A 26,122-nucleotide genomic window follows, 5' to 3' on the forward strand; every position below is an offset into this window, starting at 1 on the left:
ATGTCCACCTTCCGTGCAGTGTCAGATCGTACTTTCCTCGCCATGTTCAAACAGGTGCGAACATATGCTGCAACAAGGTAATGATCCCAGTCTATATTCGCTCCACGGATCAATCGTACATCTAACACGCTGGATGAATGCCTTCCATCTATCATAACGTGATCAATTTGATTCCTCGTCTTTTGATCGGATGACTGCCATGTGGCTTTGTGAATATTTTTATGTTGAAATCTGGTGCTACTAACTATTGGGTTGCCCAAAAAGTAATTGTGGATTTTTTAAAAGAAAGTAAATGCATTTTCAATAAAACTTAGAATGAACTTTAATCAAATATACTTTTTTTACACTTTTTTTCTAAAGCAAGCTAAAAGTAACAGCTGATAACTGACAGAAGAAAGAATGCAATTACAGAGTCACAAGCTGTGAAAAAATTTGTCAACGCCGACTATATGAAAAATCCGCAATTACTTTTTGGGCAACCCAATACCATGTTTTTTGCCGCGGCGAAATCAGCCTCAACCCATTACTGGACGTAATCCCGTGGAGGCTAAACTTTCCGACTGTTGGACCAAAAATGTCTTCCTTCACTAATATCTAGGCGCTCGTAGAAAATAACCTTGGTCTGCTCGTCCTTATTTTCCGTCGGGGCATGGGCACAAATAAGGCTAATGTTGAAGAATTTGGCTTTTATGCGGATTGTGGCTAGCCTCTCATCCACCCAAGTAAAGCTGGAGACAAGGTGTTTCAGTCTTCGGCCAACGATTTTAATATCATGGGCGGGGCAGCGGTCAAATTCTTTCTCTAGGCGCTCGTAGAAAATATCCTTGATCTGTTCGTCCTTGTTTTCCGTTGGGGCATGGGCACAAATAAGGCTTATGTTGAAGAATTTGGCTTTTATGCGGATTGTGCCTAGCCTTTCATCCACCGGAGTAAAGCTGGAGACAAGGTGTTTCAGTCTCCAACTAACCACAAATCCACAGCCAAATTCATGCCTCGTGTTATGGCAGCTATAGTACAGTTCGTCATCGTTTGGTGTTATAGTGACGCAATTCCCAGTCCATCTTTCTCCATCCATTCCCTTGTTATTATTTATCTCTTTCCCTCATACATATATTTTTGTATCAATAACGCTATTACACTTAGCACACATATAGAAGCCATAATTTTTTCACGAATGAGTTGAAATTTTGTATTGACTTGGTTTACAATTATGTCAGAATCCATGGTAGTGCATATTCAAGGTTTGGCCCAGCCACACATAGTAAGTTTTTTCTTCCTTTTTTTAAATTAAGAACATAGAACATAATGTTGCAGATAGAGTTTATTTTAAAGTTTATGAAACTAAATTTGCCTAAGCCCTATCTAGTTATGTCCCTTTGCATTTTAAGTAGAATACAATTCTTGTAAATATTTACATCTATCCATCCACACTACATAAGCTGACTGTCATTGTCATTGATGAGTGGTTGTACATGTGATGATAATGAATGTATTAGTAGCGATACAATAGCAAATTTTAAAGTCAAGTGCTAGAACTGAGAGCACGAAATGCCAGCACGTCTCAACCTTAGTTACCAACCGATGGTGAGTGGAAAATAATCTCAGCTAGTTGGCCGAAACAAACAACACAACAACGACAACAATTATACAAGGCAAGACAATTGCATTCTTTGAAAAGGCGTGAAATATGGGCTATAAGAAAACTACTTTATAAAAAATATGAACAAAATTGGACGGACAAACAGCCTGACAGGCAGACAGACGAACAACATCTAGCACCAAGCAACCAAGTAGACTTCCAAGGGGTTTCCTTAAAAATCACCATTCGAAAAATGTTCAAGTGGTCGGCGTCTTAAGATATCAAGAATAACTTGTATATGACCATCGGTGAAGGTGGTCCATAACACAGAAAAACAAGCTATCACAGATGTGTTCCACTTATTAAAGTAAACAAACAAAATTCTTCCATATCAATAGAGAGGGACCTTGGTCATAGCTTAAAATTGTCACCGTGACATAATGGCATGGTACAGATTTAATAAATAAGGTCACACTCAAAGCACCTCTTCTAAGAATTTGACTAGAAAATAACTAAAAAATAATTAAAATCTGTATTGAGAGATTGTAACATTTTTTTACATACACAAACCTTGTGGCACATTAGGAGGTGACAACCAATTCTTACTTATGGATGTTTTTGGTATCAGGCGATGTATATCAGATATCACTTCCCTCTTATAAGGCAAGGAACAAAGGAGTCAGACGAAACTAGTGCTTTTCATCTGAAGATATAAATTCTATGCTTGTACACAGTTCCATGCTTGTATTCGACTATACGAGATTGAAACTACACATAACTGATCGTAATTCATAGGAGTAGGATCAGGATTCCCATTTCAAACAAGAAAATGCGGCAGCGTATGTTGTGTTTAAGGACGATGAGATCACCATCGTTAAGTATTACTACTCCAATGCACTTGATATCGTCTATCCTTGAGACGGCTGAACAAATATACGAAAGACCGTATATTTGTATCATGGGGTCCTGTGTTGCATGTAAAGCAGATATTGCAAATTGCAAACTTTGCCCATGAACATTCCACTAAGGGACAGGGGCAAACTTCTCACATATCAATGAGTGCAGTCCGATTCAAGTATAAGCTCAATGATAAGGGGCCTCCTTTTTATAGCCGAGTCCGAACGGCGTGCCGCAGTGCGACACCTCTTTGGAGAGAAGTTTTACATGGCATAGTACCTCACAAATGTTGCCAGCATTAGGAGGGAAAAACCTCCGCTGAAAATTTTTTTTAGATGGTCTCGCCAGGATTCGAACCCAGCGTTCAGCGTCATAGGCGGACATGCTAACCTCTGCGCTACGGTGGCCTCCAAAGCAGCATCATATTCAGCTGATACAATGAAGTCGCCGTATTAGTTACAGTACTACTAAATTTCCCATGAACATTCCACTTAGGAACAGTCTGATTAAAGTTTAAGCTCAATGATAAGATGCCTCCTTTTTATGCCGAGTCCGAATGGCAGGATACCTTACAAATGTAGGCAGCATTGGTTCTTCGACTCTGGCTTAATACCCCGACCCTGGGTCGATGGCTAAACTTCGACGTCACGGACTGACGGCAGAAGGACAGACAGACGGACATGGTTAGGTAAGGTTTAAGTGGCAGTCTGCCATGAGACTCATTTAGACGTTTTTGTCCATTGTGATACTACAGGAACAGAAGAAGGAAGACGCCTCCTAGTTCCTACCGTTAAACCACCCATGTCGCTTTTAAAAGCCCACCAACTTGCGAATGTTCATATCCGCTAAATCAGACAGGTTCTCAAAAAAATGAGAACCTAAAGTGGAACTTCTTCTGACTGCTAGTGCGGGACATTCACACAGAAGGTGTTCTATAGTCTCTTCTTCTTCGATATCCGCACAGCTTCCGCAAAAGTCATTACTGACAACCCTCAGTCTGTCAGCATGTTTTCCGATTAGACAGTGACCTGTCATGGCGGACACAATGACTGAGAAATCTGTTCTTGCCAGTGACATCAAAGCTGTAGACCTCTTCAAGTCTAGATTAGTCTACATAATTTAAAAATGCTCACAGCATTCTTCGCTTAAATTTCGCTAGAGGCATATCCACATATTCCAGTTTCCTTGGAATGTGTAAGATAGATCCAAGACTCGCAAGCTCGTCCGCTTTACAATTTCCTGGGATATCTTTGTGGCTCGGAAACCAGAACAGGCGAATTTCGAACTATTCCACCATTTTGTTGAGAGATCTGCGACAGTCGAGGGCGGACAGCATGGCTCTATGAGAAAAAAATGTAAGCCATTCGTCGTTATGATATTATATCTTAGACATTCCACTACTTTGTTAATTGCAGGGATCTCCGCTTAATACACACTGCAGTGGTCGGGTAACCTTTCGATATGACCAGTTCTAGATCTTTATAGTACACCCCAAAGCCTACTTGGTTGTCTAGTTTGGAACCATCCGTATGGAAGTCAATGTAACTTCTATTTCCAGAGATATAGTAGTTCCAATCAATTCTATCAGGAAAAGTGGTACAGTACTTTTTATCAAAAAGCGGCTCAGGTAGGATGTAATCCAGAATGCCTGGAACATCGGATATTGTATAAAGGATAACACAGTGTCCGTATCCACCACATGACAAAAGAGAAAGCTCCCTTAACCTAACGGCAATGGTCGCTGCAATTTGTCTAGCCAAAAGTACAGGGGCATTAGATGTAGCATTAAATTCAGTGCATCAGATGGTGTCGTACTCAGTGCGCCTGCGATGTACAAACAAGCCATCCTTTGGATCTGGTTGAGTATTGAACACTAGGTGGACTTTTGAAGCGCCGTCCACCAGACGACAACACCATATAGCATTATAGGTCTCACAACTGCAGTATATACCCAGTGTATGACACGCGATTTAAATATCAAACTTTTGCCAATAGCTCTCTTCCAGGTTTATAGGGCAAGAGTAGCCTTGGTTGCCCTTTCCAAAATGTTGGAATGGAATTTTCCCCGCCAACAAAACACCCAGGTATTTTGGGCTTTCAGTATATGGAACATACCCTTCCAAGAAGACAGGTGCCACTGAAGGTTACTTGTATATACTGTTGAAAAGAACTATTTCTGTCTTGTACGGATTTACGCCTAGACCACTTTCGGTAGCCCACTTCGTTGTCGCACGTAGAACTTCCATAAGTATATCTCACTAGTGCTGAAAAACTTTTCCCTAACCGCAATAGCCACGTCATCAAGACAATAATATATTGTTAATGGCTATAATCCAAAGTAGAGGAGACAGTTCACCTCCTTGAGGTGTTCCTCTGCATGACTAGGTTGGGAAGGGCTGTTTCAGTGGATTTGCCTTTACCATATGCATGCTACTGCTGAGACAGGCTATCTCCAGGGATCTTTGCCCTAAGATATGTTTCTGTCTACCATTCAAAAGTATTCCGCATAAAAAATGACAGACTAATAGAACGAAAATCTTTCGGCTTCGTATGGTAAGGTTGTCCTGCTTTTGGAATGAAAATGAACTTTTTCGGTTAAAACACAATTTCCCCAACAACCTCCGACGAATGCATACCTGCATACCAGTGACTACCTCTTCTGGCTCCACGTTGTCCGTTGGAGAATTTCCCGGGAAATGTGTATCAACGAGTAGTTCATGTGTTTCCTCACTTGGCATTGTCCACACATTCATTGACTTCTAAATATACCCCAGCATAATAGCTCTCAAGGACAGAATCCTCCTTAACCTACAGCAGTGATGGGCACACAAACACAGTTGAAAATAATAAATTATGTTTGTATGAGGGGCAGTAAATCCCGACCAATCATCCAAGTGTAAAATAACAACAATGCATAGAACGAACGAAGGCACACGAGTTAGTTATAACGTCCGAATTCGTTTGTTTGTATTTATGTGCGGTTATGTGTTGTTGCCCATCTACGGCCTAGAGGCCTCAGATGTATCCTCCACGAGCAGCAGCCCTTGCCGGATCGAATCCTGGCAAGACCATCAGAAAAAATTTCAGCGGTGGTTTTCCCCTCCTAATGCTGGCAACATTTGTGAGGTACTATGCCATGTTAAACTTCTCTCCAAAGAGGTGTCGCACTGCGGCATGCCGTTCGGACTCGGCTATAGAAAGGAGGCCCCTTATCATTGAGCTTAAACTTGAATCGGACTGCACTCATTGATATGTGAGAAGTTTGCCCCTGTTCCTTAGTGGAATGTTCATGGGCAAAATTTGCAATATAGGGAAGCCAGCCAGTAATCAGACTTATTTATTTCAAGGCTGGCTACTACTGAATCTTCAGTGCTTAGCGACGGTTAGGTTAGGTAAGGGTGGCAGTCCTTTTCGGTCTCACCTAGACGATTTTAAGTCTATTGTGATACCACATACTGAGGCCGCTAACCCACGACCCCCTCACTGATAATCCGAGCATGCTACCAACTCGACTACCGGGGCGCTTAGCCACTGAAGAAGAAAAACATTTCTCCCATTCCCCGTACCCTTAAGTAGTTTTAATCCTGGAATTCTTAGTCCACGAACCATTCCTCCACATACCCATGGTTCCTGGATTTGAACCACGTCAAAACACCCTGCCATTAGGAGGACCTTTAGTGCCGTCGAAGCGGCCTTACGATGGTGGAGATTTATCTATTGTACAATACCGGACCATAGTCAGAATTCAGCATTTCCACCACTATGGCGTTAGCCTCCTCTTCTGATTCCGCCAGAAGTTCGTTCTCACAAGGTTCGTTATCATGATAAGCTTCCGTACGCATGCACGGGCAGGTGAGAAAGTAGTGGAACCACTATTCCTCAGGACACTGGACACTTGCGGTGTGGAAGATTCCTCCAAAGATGCTTCATTAGCTGCTGCTGTCGAAGGGCTTTTTGAGTTCCGTCCTTCCCCGCCGGCGCACACCTTGAACCCGGTCCAACCGAATGACCCACCCTCTTAGGACTTTTTGGGTCCCGTTTCGATACTTTCCTCTCCTGTTTCAATCGTACCAGGGGGATTTTCAGACTCCTGCATCCGCCAGACTTTTGCGATATGGTCGATAGCTCCTCATGCAAGTGTTCAGCAACAACTGCTGAGTCGTCTTCTGATTCCCCAACCCCACCGCTTCTATAGACTTTCAATTTCAACTTGTTGAATCCGTAGAATACAACTCCTTCAGACTTGTTGAGGTCTGAGAGACAGCCAAAGTTAAGTACGAATACTGCTTGTCTCCGGTCACCATCAGTCTCTGGAAGATTGGTATATTGGAACCAATCTTCCAGTCGGTGGTTGAAAGATTGTCATTACATTCCCTTAGTCTTCAAAGTATGGATTCCCGAGCTGAGGGAATTCTTCGTATCCAAGCGTGCGACATTAGTCAAGAAGGAATATCTTTCTTCAAAAGTTGCTTTCAAAATTACATGTCTATAAAAAATTTGGTCAGAAAATTTAGCTATAGAAATTTTTGTTTAAAGTCATATTTTTGTGGGAAATTGTTTATTATGTAGGCCAAGACCTTTACTTCTCGTATTAAATTTTATGACTATTTTCTTTAAAATAATTGTATTTGTTTATTGCTAATAATATGTAATTTATTTAATGAACCACATTTTTCATCCATATAAGAGCATATATGTATGTATATTAGAGTGTAATAACGAATAATATATCAAAGGAATATTCTTCTATCTAATATTTGTCATAATCAAGACCACTATATATAATATAATGAATCATTTTTTTTTTAATTTTATTAAATATGTATGTAGGTATATAAATATTACGATTTTTGTTTTTAAATCAATTTAAAATATTGCATTTCCTTGCTGCCATTCTAATGTCCATATTTTTGCCATTGGCAAACAAATATGATGGCCAATTCAACACTTGGCCAAGTCAAGCTAAGAGCTAAGCTGTCGAGAAAAACTTCATGTGGTCGTTTAAGTAAATATTTGCATGCTTCTGTGTTGTTATCGTGTTCGATTTGATTTAGCCTTGAGACACCTTGACCCAGTTTAGTAGTTCTAAATTAAGTACCAAGTACTAAAAGTGTATCTTTGAAACGTGCAAAATGTAGCCATTTGACATCATGTCTTCCATAAGAGCATATCGTCATGCAAATTCCACCTGTTCATCCTATGGTGGTGGGTATGAAAAAATAACAATTAATTTGAATTTTTTTATTAACGTTGCATTTATCACCAGAAATCAAAACTTCAAATCACCATCAATACAGAGCAGTATGCCAGACTGTATTGATGGTGACTTGAAGTTTTGATTTCTGGTGATAAATGCAACGTTAATAAAAAAACAAATTAATGGTTATTTTTTTATTATATACTAATCTAGTCATTCCGTTTGTAACACCTAGAAATAATCGTCTAAGACCCCATAAAGTATATATATTCTGAGTCGATCTAGCCATGTCCGTCCGTCCGTCTGTCAAAATCACGATAGCGGTCGAACGCGTAAAGCTAGCCACTTGAAATTTTCCACAGATACTTAATATCGATATAGGTCGTTGGGGTTTGCAAATGGGCCATATCGGTTCAGATTAAGATATAGCTCCCGGTCCCCCGATTTGATTTCTTGAACCCCTGGAAGCCGCAATTTTTGTCCGATTTGACTGAAACTTTGCATGTGGTATTCTGTTATGCCTTCCAACAGCTGTGCTAAGTACAGTCTGAATCGGTCCATAACTTGATATAGCTCCCATATAAACTCATGTCCGGATTTGACTTCTTCAGGCCTTACACGCCGCAATTTTTGTCCGATTTGGCTGAAATTTTCCATGTAGTGTTCTGCTATGATTTCCAACAACTATGTCAAATACGGGCGGAATCGATCAATAATCTAATATAGCTCCCATATAAACCGATCTCTCGATTTGTGGTCTTGAGCCGCTGGAAGCCATAATTTTTGTCCGACTTGGCTGAAATTTTGCACATAGTGTTCTTTTATGACTTCCAACAACTGTGCCAAGTACATTTCAAATGGGTCTATAACCTGATGTAGCTCCCATTAAAACCGAGCTCCCGATTTGACTTCTTGAGCCCTTACAAGCCGCCGATTTGGCTGTAATTTTGCACATAGTGTTCTTTAGAGACTTTCAACGACTGTGCCAAGTACGGTCTTAATCGGTCAAGAACCTGATATAGCTCTCATATACACCGATCTCCCGTTTTGACTTCTTCAGCCCTTACAAGCCGCAATTTTTGTCCGATTTGGCTGAAATTTTGCATGTAGTGTTCTGTTACGACTTTCAACAACTGTGTCAAATACGGTTCAAGTCTATAACCTGATATAGCTCCCATGTAAACCGGTCTCTCGATCATCCTTGTTCGGTTCCTAGAAGCTTTAATTTTTGCTGTTTTGACAGAAGTTTGGGTACCCAAGATTCGGCCCGGCCGAACTTAGCGAGCTTTTTTTTCTTTATTTATTTATACTTTTTTGCTCGCAATTCATCTACAATTTAAATAACAATTAAAGCGTTTACGTCATAAAATCAATTTAAATGCATTCATATCGTTTAAAAAAACAACATAACGATCATTAGCAAATCTGTTTTCAATACCATGACAAATGTTTTGGCCTACGTGACCACTTTTAAATTTGAAATGTAACCACCACCAAATGCTTAATAATTCTTGGGGGACTTGTTGTAAGTGTAGTTAAGTATTTGAATAAGAATTTTTTGGTTAATATTAAGGTGGCTTAAGCAGGCATAAGCAGAAAACAATAATTTCCAAAAGCAAGAAAAAATTTTAATTTAAAGAAAATTCCTTTTCATCGAAAATTTTCGTGATTTTTCTCAACCAAATTTGTAATCAAAACAGCAAAAATGTTTGCTAAAACAGCAGTTTTTGTCTGATGAAAATGGGAAGTAGGCAATACTGCTGTTTCAGCAAACATAGGACTGCTGTATTTTGTCAGCAAACAAAATCTGTTGTTTTAAGTACAAAAATATGCTGAAAAAAATAGCAGAGCAACAACAAACAAGTAAAAAGACGTTAAGTTCGGCCGGGCCGAACTTTGGATACCCACCACCTCGGGTATATATGTAAACCACCTTCCATCAAAATCAGGTTAAAATTGAATACCTTATGTCCCATAGCAGTTATATCGAAATATGTTCCGATTTGGACCAAATACTAATAAGTACAAGTCATTGTTCAATTGTTTATTACAAAATATTGGTCTTTTTTGTAGCTATATCTGAAATTAAACCGATCTGAACCATATACGACACAAATGTGGAAAAGCCCAACATAAGTCACTGTGCCGAATTTCAGTGAAATCGGATTATAAATAAGCCTTTTATGGGGCCAAGACTTTAAATCGAGAGATCGGTCTGCATGGTAGCTATATCCAAATCAGCACCGATTTGGGCCAAGTTGCAGAAAAATGTCGAAGAGTCTAACACAACGCACTGTCCCAAATTTCAGCGAAATCGGACAATAAATGCGCCTTTTATGGCCCCAAAACCTAAAATCGAGAGATCGGTCTATATATCAGCTATATCCAAATCGAGACCGATCTGTACCATATTGCAGAAGTATCTCAAGGGGCATAACTTAACTCACTGTCCCAAATTATGGCGACATCGGACAATAAATGCGCCTTGCATGGGCCTAAAACCTTAAATCGAGAGTTCGGTCTATATGGCAGCTATATCCAAATCTGAACCGATGAAGGTCAAATTGAAGCAAAATGTTGAAAGGTCTAAGACAACTCACTGTCCCAAATTTCAGCAATATCGGATTATAAATGTGGCTCTTATGGGCCTAAGACCCTAAATCGGAGGATCGGTATATATGGCAGCTATATCCAAATCTGGTCCGATCTGAGCCAAATTGACGAGAGATGTCGAAGGGCCTAACATAACTCACTGTCCCAAATTATGGCGACATCGGACAATAAATGCGCCTTGCATGGGCCTAAAACCTTAAAGCGAGAGTTCGGTCTATATGGCAGCTATATCCAAATCTGAACCGATGAAGGTCAAATTGAAGCAAAATGTTGAAAGGTCTAAGACAACTCACTGTCCCAAATTTCAGCAAAATCGGATAATAAATGTGGATCTTATGGGCCTAAGACCCTAAATCGGAGGATCGGTCTATATGGCAGCTATATCGAAATCTTGACCGATCTGAGCCAAATTGACGTAGGATGTCGGGGGGCCTAACATAACTCACTGTCCCAAATTTCAACAAAATCGGATAATAAATGTGGCTTTTATGGGCCTAAGACCCTAAATCGGCGGACCGGTCTATATGGGAGCTATATCAAGATATAGTCCGATATAGCCCATCTTCGATCTTAACCAGCTTATGAACAAAAAGAAATCTGTGCAAGGTTTCAGCTCAATATCTTAATTTTTGAAGACTGTAGCGTGATTTCAACAAAAAGACGGACCGACGGACGGACATGTCTAGATCGTCTTAGATTTTTACGCTGATCAAGAATATATATACTTTATAGGGTCGGAAATGGATATTTCGATGTGTTGCAAACGGAATGACAAAATGAGTATACCCCCATGCTTTGGTGGTGGGTATAAAAATGCGAGCGAGCTCAGCCACATTTCGAAATGTATACCAATAGATGGATCAGGTAAAGAAGCTTACAGTAGTATTCCACAAATTAAAATCATCTCTTCCATCAAAATTTCTAAAAATCATCTAAAAAAATGCCAAAGTAATCAAAACAAGTAAGAAGCAAAAATAAACAAGTAGGAGCGTGCTAAGTTCGGCCGGGCCGAATCTTATGTACCCTCCACCATGGATCGCATTTGTAGAGTTCTTTGCGTGGTATCTCTTTTTAGGCAAACAAAGAATAATGAATAAGAACCGTTATGCTTTTGGAGCAATATCAAGTTATAGTCCGATTCGGACCATTAATGAATTGAATGCTGAACATTGTAGAAGTCATTGTGTAATATTTCAGTTCATTGGGATAAAAAGCCGCAGAAGGCGCAAACCTTGTAGGGGCTCAAGAAGCAAAATGGGGAGATCGGTTTATATGGGAGCTGTATCAAGCTATATATCGATTCAGACTATAATGAACATGTATGTTTAAGGTCATGGGAGAAGCCGTTGTACAAAATTTCTGCCAAATCGGATGAGAATTGCGCCCTCTTAAGGCTCAAGGAGTCAAAATCCCAGATCGGTTTATATGGCAGCTTAGCACAATTATTGGAAGTCATAATAAAACACCACATGCAAAATTTCAGCCAAATCGGATGAGAATTGCCCCCTCCAGCGGCTCAAGAAGTCAAGATCCAAGATCGGTTTATATGGCAGCTATACCAGGTTATGAACCGATTTGAATCATATTTAGCACATTTGTTGGAAGTGATACCAAACACCATGCGCAAAATTACAGCCAAATCGGATAAGAATTGCGCCCCCTATATGACAGCTATATCAGGTTATGAATCGATTTAAATTATACTTAGGATAGTTGTTGGAAGTGATACCAAAAAACAACGTGCAAAATTTTAGTCAAACCGGACGAGAATTGCGCCCTCTAGAGGCTCAAGAAGTCAAGACCCAAGATCGGTTTATATGGCAGCTATATCAAAACATGAACCGATTTGGCCCATTTACAATCCCAACCAACCTACACTAACAGAAAGTATTTTTGCAAAATTTCAAGTGACTGGCTTTACTCCTTCGAAACTTAGCGTGCTTTCGACAGACAGACGGACGGACGCACATGACTAGATCGACTTAAAGAGACATGACGATCAAGAATATATATAAAGGGTGATTTTTTTGAGGTTAGGATTTTCATGCATTAGTATTTGACAGATCACGTGGGATTTCAGACATGGTGTCAAAGAGAAAGATGCTCAGTATGCTTTGATTTCATCATGAATAGACTTACTAACGAGCAACGCTTGCAAATCATTGAATTTTATTACCAAAATCAGTGTTCGGTTCGAAATGTGTTCAAATTTTGACAAATTTTGTTCAGCGATGAGGCTCATTTCTGGTTGAATGGCTACGTAAATAAGCAAAATTGCCGCATTTGGAGTGAAGAGCAACCAGAAGCCGTTCAAGAACTGCCCATGCATCCCGAAAAATGCACTGTTTGGTGTGGTTTGTACGCTGGTGGAATCATTGGACCGTATTTTTTCAAAGATGCTGTTGGACGCAACGTTACGGTGAATGAACACATTTCGAACCGAACACTGATTTTGGTAATAAAATTCAATGATTTGCAAGCGTTGCTCGTTAGTAAGTCTATTCATGATGAAATGTCAAAGCATACTGAGCATCTTTCTCTTTGACACCATGTCTGAAATCCCACGTGATCTGTCAAATACTAATGCATGAAAATCCTAACCTCAAAAAAATCACCCTTTACTTATGGGGACTTAGACGCATATTTCGAGGTGTTACAAAGAGAATGACGAAATTAACATCAATTAGGGCATCAAAGATGCAAATACTTTTCTTCCAAAACATGCAAAAAATGAAAAAAATACACTTTTATACTTCCAACCTGTATTACTTTTAACAGTCTTATAGTTCCCGATGTCCGAAAAATGGTCAGAGTGATCCCGCAACTTAAGCCTGGAAAGGACTTGAGTTTGGGGGAGTCGTACAGACCGTTTTCCTTTCTCTCACCAGTAGCTAAAAACGCTTGAGGCATTACTACTCCCGAGCCTCGTAGCACACATTTGCCATGGCTTCAATCAGCCCAGGCCATGTGATAGGGCGGTTCTCGTGGCACTGGAGCTATTGAGGGCATTCGACACGGTCAGCCATGCCAAACTATTTGAGGACATTGCCAACACGTCCCTCAAACTAGGCGTAAAACGCTGGGTTGCGAATTATCTGTGTGGTCGCCAGTCATTTATGGAATTTAGGTATAAGAAGTCAGAACCCAGTAGAGTGAAGTTTCCCAAGGCGGGGTGATATCTCCGGCACTGTTTAAACTCGAACTATCCTCTATTGCACCATCTTCTCACGGAATAGAGATGGTATCACATGCGAACGATTGTACCATCATGACATTAGACCCCCACGCCCTGATGATATCTGCGATAGGTTAAACGTCTATCTCAAGCAACTTGCCCCTTATTTCGCTGCAAGAGATCAGAAGATATCTGGCCCCAAATCTTCAGCCACATTGTTCATGACACTAATGTCATGGTCGATGGAGTAACTATTCCGACCATCAAGTGTCCCAAAATAGTTGGTGTCACAGTTGACAGCTCTTACAAATTCTCCCCACATACCAATGCAATCTGCTATAAGGTCAAAGGTAGAAACAAGATAATCATGTCACTTGTCGGCACCACTTGGGGAGCTGACAGAAAAACGTTATTGACCACGCCGGTCTTGCAGCGCCAGTGTGGTCTCGTCAGCTTTGTGACACGCAGTGGAATAATATTCAGATCGGACAAAATGCCGCCCTCCGAAATGCGACGGGCTGTCTTCTCAGTTCTCATACGGACCACCTACATCAGGACACAAAGATCCACAGGTTGCGTATGGTGGGACTCTTCGTATACGGAGTAGCTGCAACTGCAGTCGCGGACAATCAACGGTATCGAGTGGAGAGTCTCAGTGAGAGGCCGGGTGGCACCGACTCTTGCTTAAATACTGAGTGCCTATAATGCTCGATATGACAAGACGAGTTTTTGGCGCCTTTAAATAACGAATGGCCATCACGTTCCCGCAACGATCCTATGGACAGGAACAAGCTTACTCATCTTTATGAGTTTGACGAATATAACTTCCTCCACATGCAATTTGACTACAACAACAACAACAATAAATGAAACGCTCCTAGCCATTTCCAAGAGTAATTTTTATATACCGAAATAATTATTTACCAAAGATCCCATTTCCAAACATTTAAAAAATAATCTCATTACTTATAAAATTTCCGGTTTCAAATTGCAAATGCAAATTGTGCCCATGAACATTCCACTAACGAACAGGGGCAAACTTCTCACATAACAGTGAGTGCAGTCCGATTCAAGTTTTAAGCTCAATGATAAGAGGCCTTCTTTTTATAGACGAGACCGAACGGCGTGCCGCAGTGCGACACCTCTTTGGAGAGAAGTTTTACATGACATAGTACCTCACAAATGTTGCCAGCATAGGTGGACATGCTAACCTCTGCGCTACGGTGGCCTCCGGTTTCAAATTACATTCGTTTAATAACGGCATTTTGCTTACGTTACGCCTGCTTGATGTGATTAGTCAAATAGGTATGACATTTTGATACCGTTAGCGACGCCGATTGTAATCATTCATTCAGCGGCACTGGCTTAAGCTGTCATTTCTGAAAATATGACATTTGACATTTAGAAACCGTGCGCAAATATTGCTAATAATTCTAGAAACATATAGAAAAATTGCAATTTATAAACAAAAAGTTATTCCGTTTAGTACCGATAAACCATTTTGCAACTATCTGACGCCTTTTTCAACAACATATTATGTTACGCTGTTACAATAGAGGCTGTGGCCAGGAATACGATCCAGAGAAAAACAATGAAGGCAAGTTACAAATCTAAAAATAAATTCAACATCAACAACAAAAGTAAAGTAAATGTGTAACATTAACAAAGTCCTTACAGAAAAAGTCTCACTGACCATGAATGAAATGTTCACCAATTTTTAATGCTATCTGAAAATTCCCAACGAAATAATTTTACCCAAAACCTTTTGTGATTCATTGTTTTTTTTTCGGAATCAAAAATAAGTTTAATATCATCAGGAAATTTAGGAAAATGTGTAACATTTTCAAAGTCCTAACAGAAAAAGTTTAACTGAACATGAATGATATCCTCACCAATTTTCAATGCTAGTTTAAACTTCCCAACGAAATTATTTTTCTCAAAACCTTTTGTGACTCATCTTTCTTATCTCAGAATCCTGTTGCCATCATCCGGGAGCACCCTATTTTCATGATGCCTACAAGGGCTGGTCATGTTGCAACAAAAAATCTGTAGATTTCACCGAATTTCTAAGCAAAAAGGGCTGTACATTATCCAAACACTCGAATGTGAAACCTCCTGAACCCGAAAAGCCAAAACCAAAGCAAGAGGAAGAAAAAGTCGAAATAATGGAGTCCTTGCCTAGGCCACCAGTTGAAACAGCCATGACAACAATACAGGGCACTATAGCGCCAGCACTTAAAGATCTCATCGATAATATGGTAACAAACAGTCCCTCCCAAACAGAAACAAATGGAACCAAGTAAGTACTGGCATTTAGCATTTCTTCAAAAAGTGCTAAAGCACGTTTTCCTATTCTTATAGCGAAGTTACCGTGGGTACCAGCTGTAAAAATTCCGGTTGCACATATTCCTATACTGGCACTTCAGCAGATGCCGGTGAATGCCAACACCATTCTGGTGTACCCATATTTCATGAGGGCATGAAATATTGGTCCTGTTGCCAGCGCAAAACTTCCGACTTTGCCGTTTTCATGGCCCAAAAAGGTTGTGTCTATGGCCAGCACAAATGGTTCAAGGATAATGATGACAAACGCATAGTACAATGTCGCTATGACTGGCATCAGACAGCTACAAATGTCATTGTCTCCATATATGCAAAGAAATACCATTACGCTAAAAGCTTGTTGGAAGTAAATCCCATACGTTTGCATGCTTTACTGATATTCCCCGAACAGGAAAATGCCAAGTTTGAATTGGATATGGAACTGAGGGGTGTAAGTAGATAAGTAAACCAAAGCAAGCAATCATTGTTTTAATATCCCCTCTGTCTGTCTCTCTCTGTTTAGATTATCGATGTTACCAAAACCACTGCCCATATGTATGGCACCAAAGTTGAAATAACCATGCCTAAAGCTGAACCTGGCTCATGGGCCAAATTAGATTTTCCTCGTGAGAAACTACCACCTCCTGTTAAAGTTGGACAACAGATACCAGAAAAACCGCAAACCGTTGAGGCAGACGGTGACTCAGATGATGATTTCAATTTGGATGACATTGAATCTGTGGCACAAGGCGTTACGTTAACAGAAATGGCTTCCAAGAAACCAGATTTAGATTAATACCAATGCTAAGCATTCGTTGCTTAGCTTTTAAAGACTTAATCAACCACAAGCCCGTAAAATGTGTTTAACATTTTTGTCATTTTCGTTGTTTTTTAGTATTTACCAACTTTTTAATTTCTTGCATTTTCTAAATACATAACCCCATATATTCGGTTTATACAAAAATATAACAAAAAAAAAAACCTTACAAAAACACGGAATCTGTGCATTTTGTTTTCTTTCTGCTCTAATCATCATCGCCAGGCACCCAGTCTTCATCGTCCTCGTCGTCTTCATCATCCAAGTCAATATCACCAATAGCTTGGAAGAGACTCTCGTCGATTTTCACACTCTCAATACTGTCACCAGCCTCCATGAGGAATTTGATGTCTGAATCATTGAGGGTAGTATCACGCATGAATAGCTCACGGCCAGTGAGTTTTTTGCCATCGCTCAGTTTTTCACGTTTGGCCGCTATGCCTGTACTTTCCTCAAACTCCGTTTTCCATTTCATGAAGGTCTCCACCGTTACGCGTGTGCCCTCAAACCTTTTGAGTTCCGCCTCCTCCGCTTCCTGCAATTTGCGCTCTCTTTCATCCTCCTTGGCTTGCTTAAAATCATCCCATCTTTCGTTTAGCCACTCCTGGGCAGTACTGACCAAAGTGAAAATCATTTCCATGCCCATATTCTCCTCAATTGAGGTCTGCAAGTGTTCCAAAAGGCGCTTTTCGTAGCCATCTTCAAAGTTCACCGGTTCGTCGATTTCCACATTGGGCGCCTCATCTGGATAAGTTGGTGTGTAGGTGAATATAAGATTACAACTTATACCATTCTCCTGAGTTTCTTTGTCAAATTCCTCTGTGGCGATGGGTATTTGGAATTTGTGTAGCGGCTCTGTTTCCAATACTATAAAATGCAAAGAAATTTATTGACTAATTAACTGGCGTTGTATGGTTTTGCAGACACTTACTCTGCATATCTCCGCAGTATATGGAGTCGAGTGCTTCAATTTCATTAGTTTGATCTTCCTGGTAATTCCTACTCATTTTAAAGGCTGCCAAGCAAAAAAATAAACCAAATTTATTTGCACAAATCCGTGGCGAATGCCTAGCAGCTGTTCTACTTTCCTCTTTTTGTTTTGAGGTTATAACCAACTGTCAACATCACATATAAACAAAGTCAAACACAACACCAACGTCGCAGAATGTTAGTTTGAGAGCGTTTGCTATGTCAAGTTTGAAAAACACAGAAGTAATGAAAATCACACGCAGAAAAATTCTTTAGTTGTTATCGAAAAATCGATTTTTATAATTTTCCTCCAGGGGTTTATTCGAAGGACATTCAAATTTAAGGCATATCAGAAGCAAGGCGGATTTAAAAAGGGCATCTCGCGCGAACGGTTGTTAACAGCTGGCCAGATTTGACGGTATTTAGATGTCAGATTTTTGTGTGCATTCTCTTTGTCTTTGTCAAAATGTGGATAAGCTTGATGGCATGATAGCGATTTCACCATGTGGTTTTTATGTTGTTGTACAAATCATTTACATGTAGTGGCAGTTGCCCAACAACAAAATATTGAGTGCACTATCTGTCAAAACCGGTGATCGCCATTTTTCGTTGTTTGTGTGTGGTATGGTTCTTAACTATAATACACACACACAACCAAAACTAAAAAATTTTACTCATCTGTTTACGGTACACTACCTGGTAATTATGTTATTGTACAAATGAGACAACCTTTAAAATAATTCAGCCATGTGTCAGAAAAACAAGTACAGCTGATTAGCCAATTTAGCTGATAAACCAAATTTATTTGCAAGAAATCAAGCAGAGATATCGGTTTACAAGTGTTTTTCAAGGGAACAAAAAATCTCCAATCCCCATGAGCCTTGGCCAGATTTGTTCCTTCCGCTCAAAATGTCCACAAATAAACTCAGTTGAAGGGCATTTGTGTACTTTATTTACCAAATTTCTACCAAGTCTGGTAGAAATTTACCAAGTCTGGTAAAAATGTAAGCTCCTAGGTGCCGTAGAAGACGTATGTCTTTCAGGCTTTAGAACGTGCCGTGTACGTTCCAGAAGATGTTAATGAATATAATCGAGCCGATGATGGATAAAGTTGTTAACCATGTCGACGAAGTTATTGTTGCATCCGATACTTTTGAGGAAAGCCTGCGGAATTTGAAAGAATTTTAGGAAATTATACGACGAGAGAGATTAACTCTTCGGATATCGAAATGTTTCATGGAGAAACGTTACGGGCAGCTTAGCGTTCTTCGGACGTGAAATATACAAAGATGGTATACGACCAGGCCAATTGAAAAAATTGCGAATGATGAATTTCTAACACCGATTAATGTGGCCGAGGTTAGAAGATTTTTTGTTTTGATTTATGTCCACATTGCTGCCTCACTGGCCTGATAGACTAAGAACGAAGGTTCATTCGATAGGTCGGATAAATGTGAAAATGCTTTTAGAACTCCGATTCGAGAGATAACCAGTGAACCATTTCTAAGTATTTACGATGTAAACTTTTGAGCAGCTTTAATGTAAATTTATTTCTTACCAGTGTAAAAAACACCCTAGAGCATTTTTTCATCTCACCATTTTGAATTGCTATCATTTGGCACAGTCTCTTATAGGCCATTTATACGGCACATCGTGATCGTCCTCATCTTGTGTACGTCTTGATTACAGCTTTTGCCAAAAACTGTACATCTATTTTTTTCTTTTCTTTGATTTATTTAATTTTCCATACTTATCTTGCCTTTTGTTGACTTTATTTTGGACACAGCGCGTTTTTCAAATCTATCATGTAATCGATTGACGCCAATCATCGAAAAAACCAAATGATTTTGATTAGCCATGACTGATGGTCATGTGTATATGTGACGCATACACCTTTATTTTCACCAATACTATTACAATGACCACGCATTATAATGTGCCATGTATAGTGCCCATAACTCCATCCCAATAAAATTATCGATTTACTAATTAATCGATAAACCTTTCTTGTTCTCTCTCTTCTGACATTTTATTGTCTCTGTTTTGACATTTGCCTTTGACAGATTTTAAGGTTAGAAAATTATAACACTATCTTCTGTGAACTTGGGGTTTCATTTGCAAATCGAGCAAACAGGTAATTTTTCTTTATTATTTTTCTATGATTATGTCAAAGAAAATTGTTATTTAATAAACAAAAACCAACAACTTAAGCCTTCAAACACCAAGAAACCTTTTATTAAAGCGAATTTCTTATTTGTTTTAGATTTTCCATATTAAAATCTTCGGCCGCATTACATAACTTTGCCTGCAAAAATGTCTCAAGCTCCAGTTCGTGTATCTCCTTTGATCAAATTCGGCAGATGGTCCCTGTTGACCCTTGGCATTGGCTATGGTGCCTTCCACCAGAACCGCTTGGCCAAGAAGGAAGAGAAGGTTCGTGAAATCGAAGCCCAACAAAAGGTGGTCCGTGACGCCAAATTGGCTGAGGAGAAGAAGAGAAGTGCCGCCGCTGAAATCCGTGCTTTGGAGGAATTGAGCAAACCCTCCAAAAAGGCATAAGCCGCATCATGGATGACAAATGTCGATTCAAGTTTAATGTAAATTTTTTTTAGTTCATATTCAATTAAATTACAAAAACTAAACGACATCATTGGAGATTTGAAATCTTTTCTAACATGGTGTGTGTGGACGTCGAAGTGCATATTTCAATTTGATTTGTGTTCTAAGTGAAATCCGATTGAATTTTCTTTTGAAAAATATTTGTTTAAAGTGGTTTTATGATTAAAGAAGAAGTTTATATCGAATTGCTGGAATAAATTAATAGTAATAAGCATTTATTAAAATGCTACTCCAAAAATTGTGTTACGGAATGGCTGATATCAGTGGAAGTAGTGTTCGATGGAATCTTTTAACACTTTACAAAAGTGATAGCAATGCGAACCAGCCTTTCCACTTAACATTTGTCCAGACATACATTTACTTGTTCTACCTCCTGGCTGAAACAGTAATTGTTTAACTGAATCAAATGATGGAATAATTGCCGGATTAATAAAATAGGGTTGAAGGGGCTGAATACCTACATAGCTCGGTTTATATGATGATTATTTGTTGGGCGGTTTATATTGCAGGACAATAAATAAATAAGAGCTAGGGTTTAATAAAATTGGTTAATAACCGAGAAATATCTACCCTGTGTTAACTGTGTACCATATTTACTTTGTTTGGTAAAAAGCACAGTAGAATTTTTTATCCAATAGATTCTTTATCGAATAAAACTAAGGCTTAATACATCAATTCTAAGAATCTACATAAATTTCCGTTGCAGTCAGCCATGCCATATTATTTAAGGACATCGCCAACACGTCTCTAACGTCAGGTCTGAAACGCTGGGTCACGAATAATCTGTGTGATCGCCAGTCGTTTGTGGGATTTAAGAATAAGAATTCGAAACCCTGTATAGTGAAACAGGGAGATCCCTGCACAAAGAAAAGTAAACATCGTTTGGAAACCCGAAATTATTTGATCTAATTAATTTTTTAATTGAAACTACTTTAATCACGAAGATGATAATATCAATCACAGTTTTTGAAAAAGGTGATTAAAAATGTTTCAATTTAAAAAATTGCATATTCATTTAAAAAATTATGGAAATTTTTTAATTGATCCAATTAAGGTGATTGAAAAAAATTTCAATTAAAAGAAAACGCATTGTGTTCACGTACTCAAAAATTTGTGCAATTTGCACATATTGTTACTGGTAGTCGTTCGCGTAGTTTATTTGTCTGTAGAAGAGAGTAAAGGCTGTTCTTACCCTCCTGGAAAAGTACGCCTAAAATAAAGTTGGTGGTCCAGCCCGTTATTGTTTAATTGCAAAGAATAAAATCTTCAATCACATTTTACATTTAATTTTTTTTGAGACTCAATTAAAAAATGATTGAATCAATTAATTTTTTAATTGATAATTTCAAACATTTCAATTACGATCGTATTTGAAAAAGGTTCAGATTCAAATAAAAATATAATTGAATCAATTAATTTTTTAAATTGAAAATTGCCTAAAACTCAGTCACTATCGTAATCGAAAAAAAATTCGGATTTAATTTAAAATGTGAATAATCCAATTAATTTAATGCTTGGTGTTAAATTTGACTCCTTTTTCACGTTCACGCACATGCCATTGCATCATTAAGTTACTTGTCGGCGGCACTTGTGGTGCTGATACGGAAACCTTGCTGTCTGTGTACATGTTCATGTACCGCTACTATCAGAAGACAAAGATCCTACCAGTGTGATCTATTTATCTGTTCAGCCAAACTTACTCAGCTCCTTCTGGGTCTGTGTCATCTCAGTTGCGGAGTTCCTGTATATTCGGCAGAACCAAGCAGACGAGAGATTGAGCACAACACAGTGCTACAACAACGACAACTCAATCCCACGGTAGCCGGTTGCGCGTGTGGGATTGACCCGATGGAGTCCTTCATCGGCAAGGACTACCGCCTCAGTGTACAACACACTACTACAACAACTACAACTGGATTCATACTATACTAACAAAGACCGTTTTTTGAGTCCCATATCGCCCTGCTAGCCTACATGTCCTTATGGGGTTTCGGGATGGTCATACTCAGATTCGTACTCTACTTTCAAAAAACTCCCATTTAAGTATCATATTGTCCCAATCGGTTTGCAGTTCCGTTTTGGGAGGAGGTTCGGCTGCCACTCAGACATTTGGAGCTTTCATCAGAGATAAATGCCAATTTAAGGGTTTTGTGAGTGGAGAGTTCCACAGGGTTATATGACCCAAAGTTTTGACAGGTGACGATCCTCGTCTAGCTCCTATAGATGAGCAAGCTCGTTCTGGTCCAAAGGACCGATCGCCGCGTGAACATGATGACCATTTGCTATTTAAAGGCGGCAATAACTGGCCTTGTCATATCGAGCATCATAGGCATTCAGTATTTATTTAGGAACCGGTACCGCCCGGGTTCTCACTGAGACTCTACGCTTGATACTCCTGCTTGTCCGTGACTGCAATTGCAGATACTCCGTGTAGAGCATTCCACTAGCCGCAACCTGTTGATATTGTAATGCTCGCAGCTAATCTTCTTGTGGTAACAATGAGCACCACACAGATCGGAGCTCAAAGTTAGAGAAAAAATTCACTTTGAATTCACAAATTCAAAAACCTCCCTTAGAGGGAAGTGGCCGACCATAGGAAATATGGGTTTCAAATGAAAAATATTGCAGAGTAGATTACGAATATGCAAAAAGGGGTCTTGAGAATCTTTAACCCAGGTAACATAGGCAATATGGATAACAAATGGAAGGTGCGAAGGAGTTAATTACGAAAGATATGCAAAAGAAAGAAACAATTTTTTTTCATATCTATTGTAGTTAACTCCATGCTACCTTTTTTTAAGTCTATACCGGCATACAAATATATTTCAGAAACCTTAAGATAAACATTTTCACTTGACACTTCATTTGCATGATAATTATAAAACGTTTCAGGAGGTTTAAGGAAAAGTGAAACAAAGAACAGACCCGAATATAAAGGTCACTCAGGACTGCGCTTGATACTTGTGGGCCATAATTTGAATGTAGCAGTCAAATCTGGAATTGCCGAGGTAAAGCTATACATACTGTATATAAACTCGGTACCTGTACCCGAGGTTATATCCTTGTTGTTTGGCTTTATAGGTTTGGGAGTATGAAACTTAGGTAACAATCAGTGGGGTTTGGCAGAGCAGATTAAAGGTTCTATGTTTTCTGCGGTGAATGGCAAAACTCCCCCTAGAAATATGTGCGACTGCAGTAATTAGCTGGACATCAACATTGTGTCAACTGGTCTTTTTCTATATAGTCATTTTATTGGGATTAAACCATCTCGCCACAATTCTTTCCATTGACCGACCATCTGATTTCATACACTGTGAAAAATTGTCATATACCAATCAAAATAAAAAAGGTTTGAATGGCTTTAGAGTATTTTCTAAACGCCGCGTCAGTAAACTATCAGCTGACGCAGAGGTACGCATTGCCACTATTAATTGCCACTATTTAATTACTCTCGAACGCCGGTAGAAGGGATGACAGGGGGCTCGAACCCATTGAACAGTAATAAAGAAGAAGATTAGTCGTAAACAACGTTGTTTTTTTCGTGAGGTTTAGAGAGGAGTGCTACTAGTTGCATAAATGGTATCAGAGTCATTGGAAAACTATCACGATTTCGTGGTTTGCCAATGTGGACGAAAATACAAAAACCATCAATCCCATGGCAGCCGAATGAACCCGATGGAGACCTTCATCGGCAAGGGCTGCCGCCTCAGTGTATAACATACTGCTGTCATAACATAACAGCCCCGGATTGCTGTGAGCACCACACAGCCTGAATCATTGAGATCCGATCTGAGTGGTGTTCATTGCTGTCACGAGAAGCTAAGCTGGGAGCTACCGGGCGCGTCCACAGTTGGAATGCATACGGAGTAACTGCAACGGCAATCGCGGACAATCAGCGGTATTGAGCGGTTAGTCTCAGTGAGAGGCCGGGCGGACGCGCTCTTGCACAAATACTGAGTGCCTATGATACTCATATGACAAGGCGGGTTATTGGCGCCTTAAAATAACAAATGGATGCGGATGGTATTTGTTGTTGTTGTAACCACATTTTCATGTGGAGGTTTCGATCCTCATCAAGCCCCTGTAAGTGAGCAAGCTCATTCCGGTCCAAAAGACAGATCGCCGTAGGAATAGGTTGGCCATTGGCTATTTAAAGGACCCAATAACTCGCCTTGTCATATCGAGCATCATAGGCACTCAGTATTTATGCTAGAAGTGGGCCGCCCGGCCTATCACTGAGACATTCCCCTCGATACCGCTGATTGTCCACGACTGCAGTTACAGCTTCTCTGTATGGGACATTCCACTATGCACAACTGTGGCTGCGACCGGTAGCTCGAATCCCGGGGTGCTATCCCGTGCTACCGGAAGCGTCCACAGTTGCGTATAGTGGAATGTGATAGATCGGGGACACCGGCTCTTTATTAAATTATGTTTGTTTGTTGTGCCTATGATGTTAGATATGACAAAGGAAGTTATTGGTGCCTTTAAACAACCAATGACCATTGCGTTCCCACGGCAATCGGTCCTACGGGCAGGAACTAGATGGCTCACCTATGGAGTTGGAGGAGAATCGATACCTCCACATACGAATATAGATACAACAACAACAACTACATAGACAACATTTGAATGTAAGAGTCGATGGCGTAACGATTGCGGCCATCAACCATCCCTAAATATTAGGTGTCGAACTTTGCAACTTTTATAAGATTTTTTTCGGATTCAGATTCGTGTTAGCGAAATCGGAGGCGCGCCCTATGAAGTGCAGTTTTGACGACCTCCGTGCAAGCTACTGTAATTGGCGAAAAAGTCAAGAGAAAAACAAGGTCCTCAAGTCACTTGCGCGCAGCGCATGGGTTGCAGACAAAAAAAAAAAACTTTATTGACAATTGGATGGAAGTAAAAGCGTTAAACAGCTAGCGAGTCATTCAGTGCGGTTCGGTGCACCAAATGAAGCTAGAAGGATGTTTCCCCTGTATGCATGTACGTATACATATGTACATATGCCAACAACAACATTAAAAGACAAAACATGCAACAGTAAACAACTAAAAACATGTAACTGTAAACAACTAAATTCTGGCCCTTTTTATATTACAAACAAAAGTGAACCACTTACCTTTAAGGTCCATGATTATATATTCATATGTTAACATTCTGGAATATATGTAAACATTAAGATCATGAAAAAAAGAGAAAGTGGTCAATCATACCTTTGGTATACGGGCGCAAACGGAAACAGCAGCAATTACAATCATTTATAAATTTCAGAAGCACCACTTTCAAACCTACATCCACTTAACATAACACAAAACTTCCAACGATTTTGCAAAATTAAGCAACACCACTTATTCTTTCATTATTGGAAAAGACATTCTAATTGGAATTTCACAGAAAATATAATTTATTGCACTACAACCCGAATTTGGCGGTCAAACAGTCGCGTCTATACTAATCTATTTCCTTTCTGTTATCATCTTCAACATATCATAATATAAGGGGGTGCTTCCATCTTGTGATTTGCAGTTTGAAATAGCACAGTTGCTCATTATCTGTTAATTTTGCAGTCTGCTAGTAGTTATCCCGACAAGAGTGGCGAAAGAAAGGAGAATGGAGGAGCAAAAAAATAAAAAGTATATTAGGCCGAATCGAATCTCATAAATACAGTACACAAATCGTATGAACTCATTTAATTCATACTTGGCATGGTTGTTGGAAGTTAGAAAAGATATGCTACACCAGATTATGGAGCTGTTTGAAATATACTAGGAGAAGAAGGCTACACTCCAAAGGTTAATCAGCAGACGGGTTAATGTAAGAGCTATATCAGGCTATTTCCGATTTGCGCGAAACGAATGTTGAAAGCCAATATTTCAGCCAAAACTACTATGATTTGTGCATTTCAGTTAATAAAAAAACATTTTGTTTTTG

General features: G+C 39.5%; 3 protein-coding genes across 3 annotated transcripts; 2 read left to right on the forward strand and 1 right to left on the reverse strand.

Moving 5' to 3' along the window:
• Positions 1 to 14,841: 14,841 nt before the first annotated feature.
• Positions 14,842 to 16,782, forward strand: LOC106086411 (cysteine and histidine-rich domain-containing protein morgana). The gene is made up of 4 exons (XM_013251090.2): positions 14,842 to 15,058; positions 15,433 to 15,760; positions 15,823 to 16,234; positions 16,307 to 16,782. Exons 1-4 carry the CDS (start codon positions 14,998 to 15,000, stop codon positions 16,577 to 16,579), a joined length of 1,074 nt encoding a protein of 357 aa, XP_013106544.2. The 5' UTR covers positions 14,842 to 14,997; the 3' UTR covers positions 16,580 to 16,782.
• LOC106086412 (RWD domain-containing protein 1) lies at positions 16,662 to 17,714 on the reverse strand. The gene is made up of 2 exons (XM_013251091.2): positions 17,532 to 17,714; positions 16,662 to 17,467 (listed from the first exon to the last, which is right to left on the reverse strand). The coding sequence occupies exons 1-2, from the start codon at positions 17,605 to 17,607 to the stop codon at positions 16,809 to 16,811; spliced, it is 735 nt and encodes a 244-aa protein (XP_013106545.2). The 5' UTR covers positions 17,608 to 17,714; the 3' UTR covers positions 16,662 to 16,808.
• A 1,892-nt stretch (positions 17,715 to 19,606) lies between these two features.
• On the forward strand, positions 19,607 to 20,214 carry LOC106086406 (ATP synthase subunit e, mitochondrial). Its single transcript, XM_013251071.2, has 2 exons — positions 19,607 to 19,703; positions 19,833 to 20,214. Exon 2 carries the CDS (start codon positions 19,883 to 19,885, stop codon positions 20,126 to 20,128), a length of 246 nt encoding a protein of 81 aa, XP_013106525.1. The 5' UTR covers positions 19,607 to 19,703; positions 19,833 to 19,882; the 3' UTR covers positions 20,129 to 20,214.
• The last annotated feature ends 5,908 nt before the right edge of the window (positions 20,215 to 26,122 follow it).

The sequence above is a fragment of the Stomoxys calcitrans genome, chromosome 2 (genome assembly GCF_963082655.1).
Source record: "Stomoxys calcitrans chromosome 2, idStoCalc2.1, whole genome shotgun sequence".
NCBI classification, from domain to species: Eukaryota; Metazoa; Arthropoda; class Insecta; order Diptera; family Muscidae; genus Stomoxys; species Stomoxys calcitrans.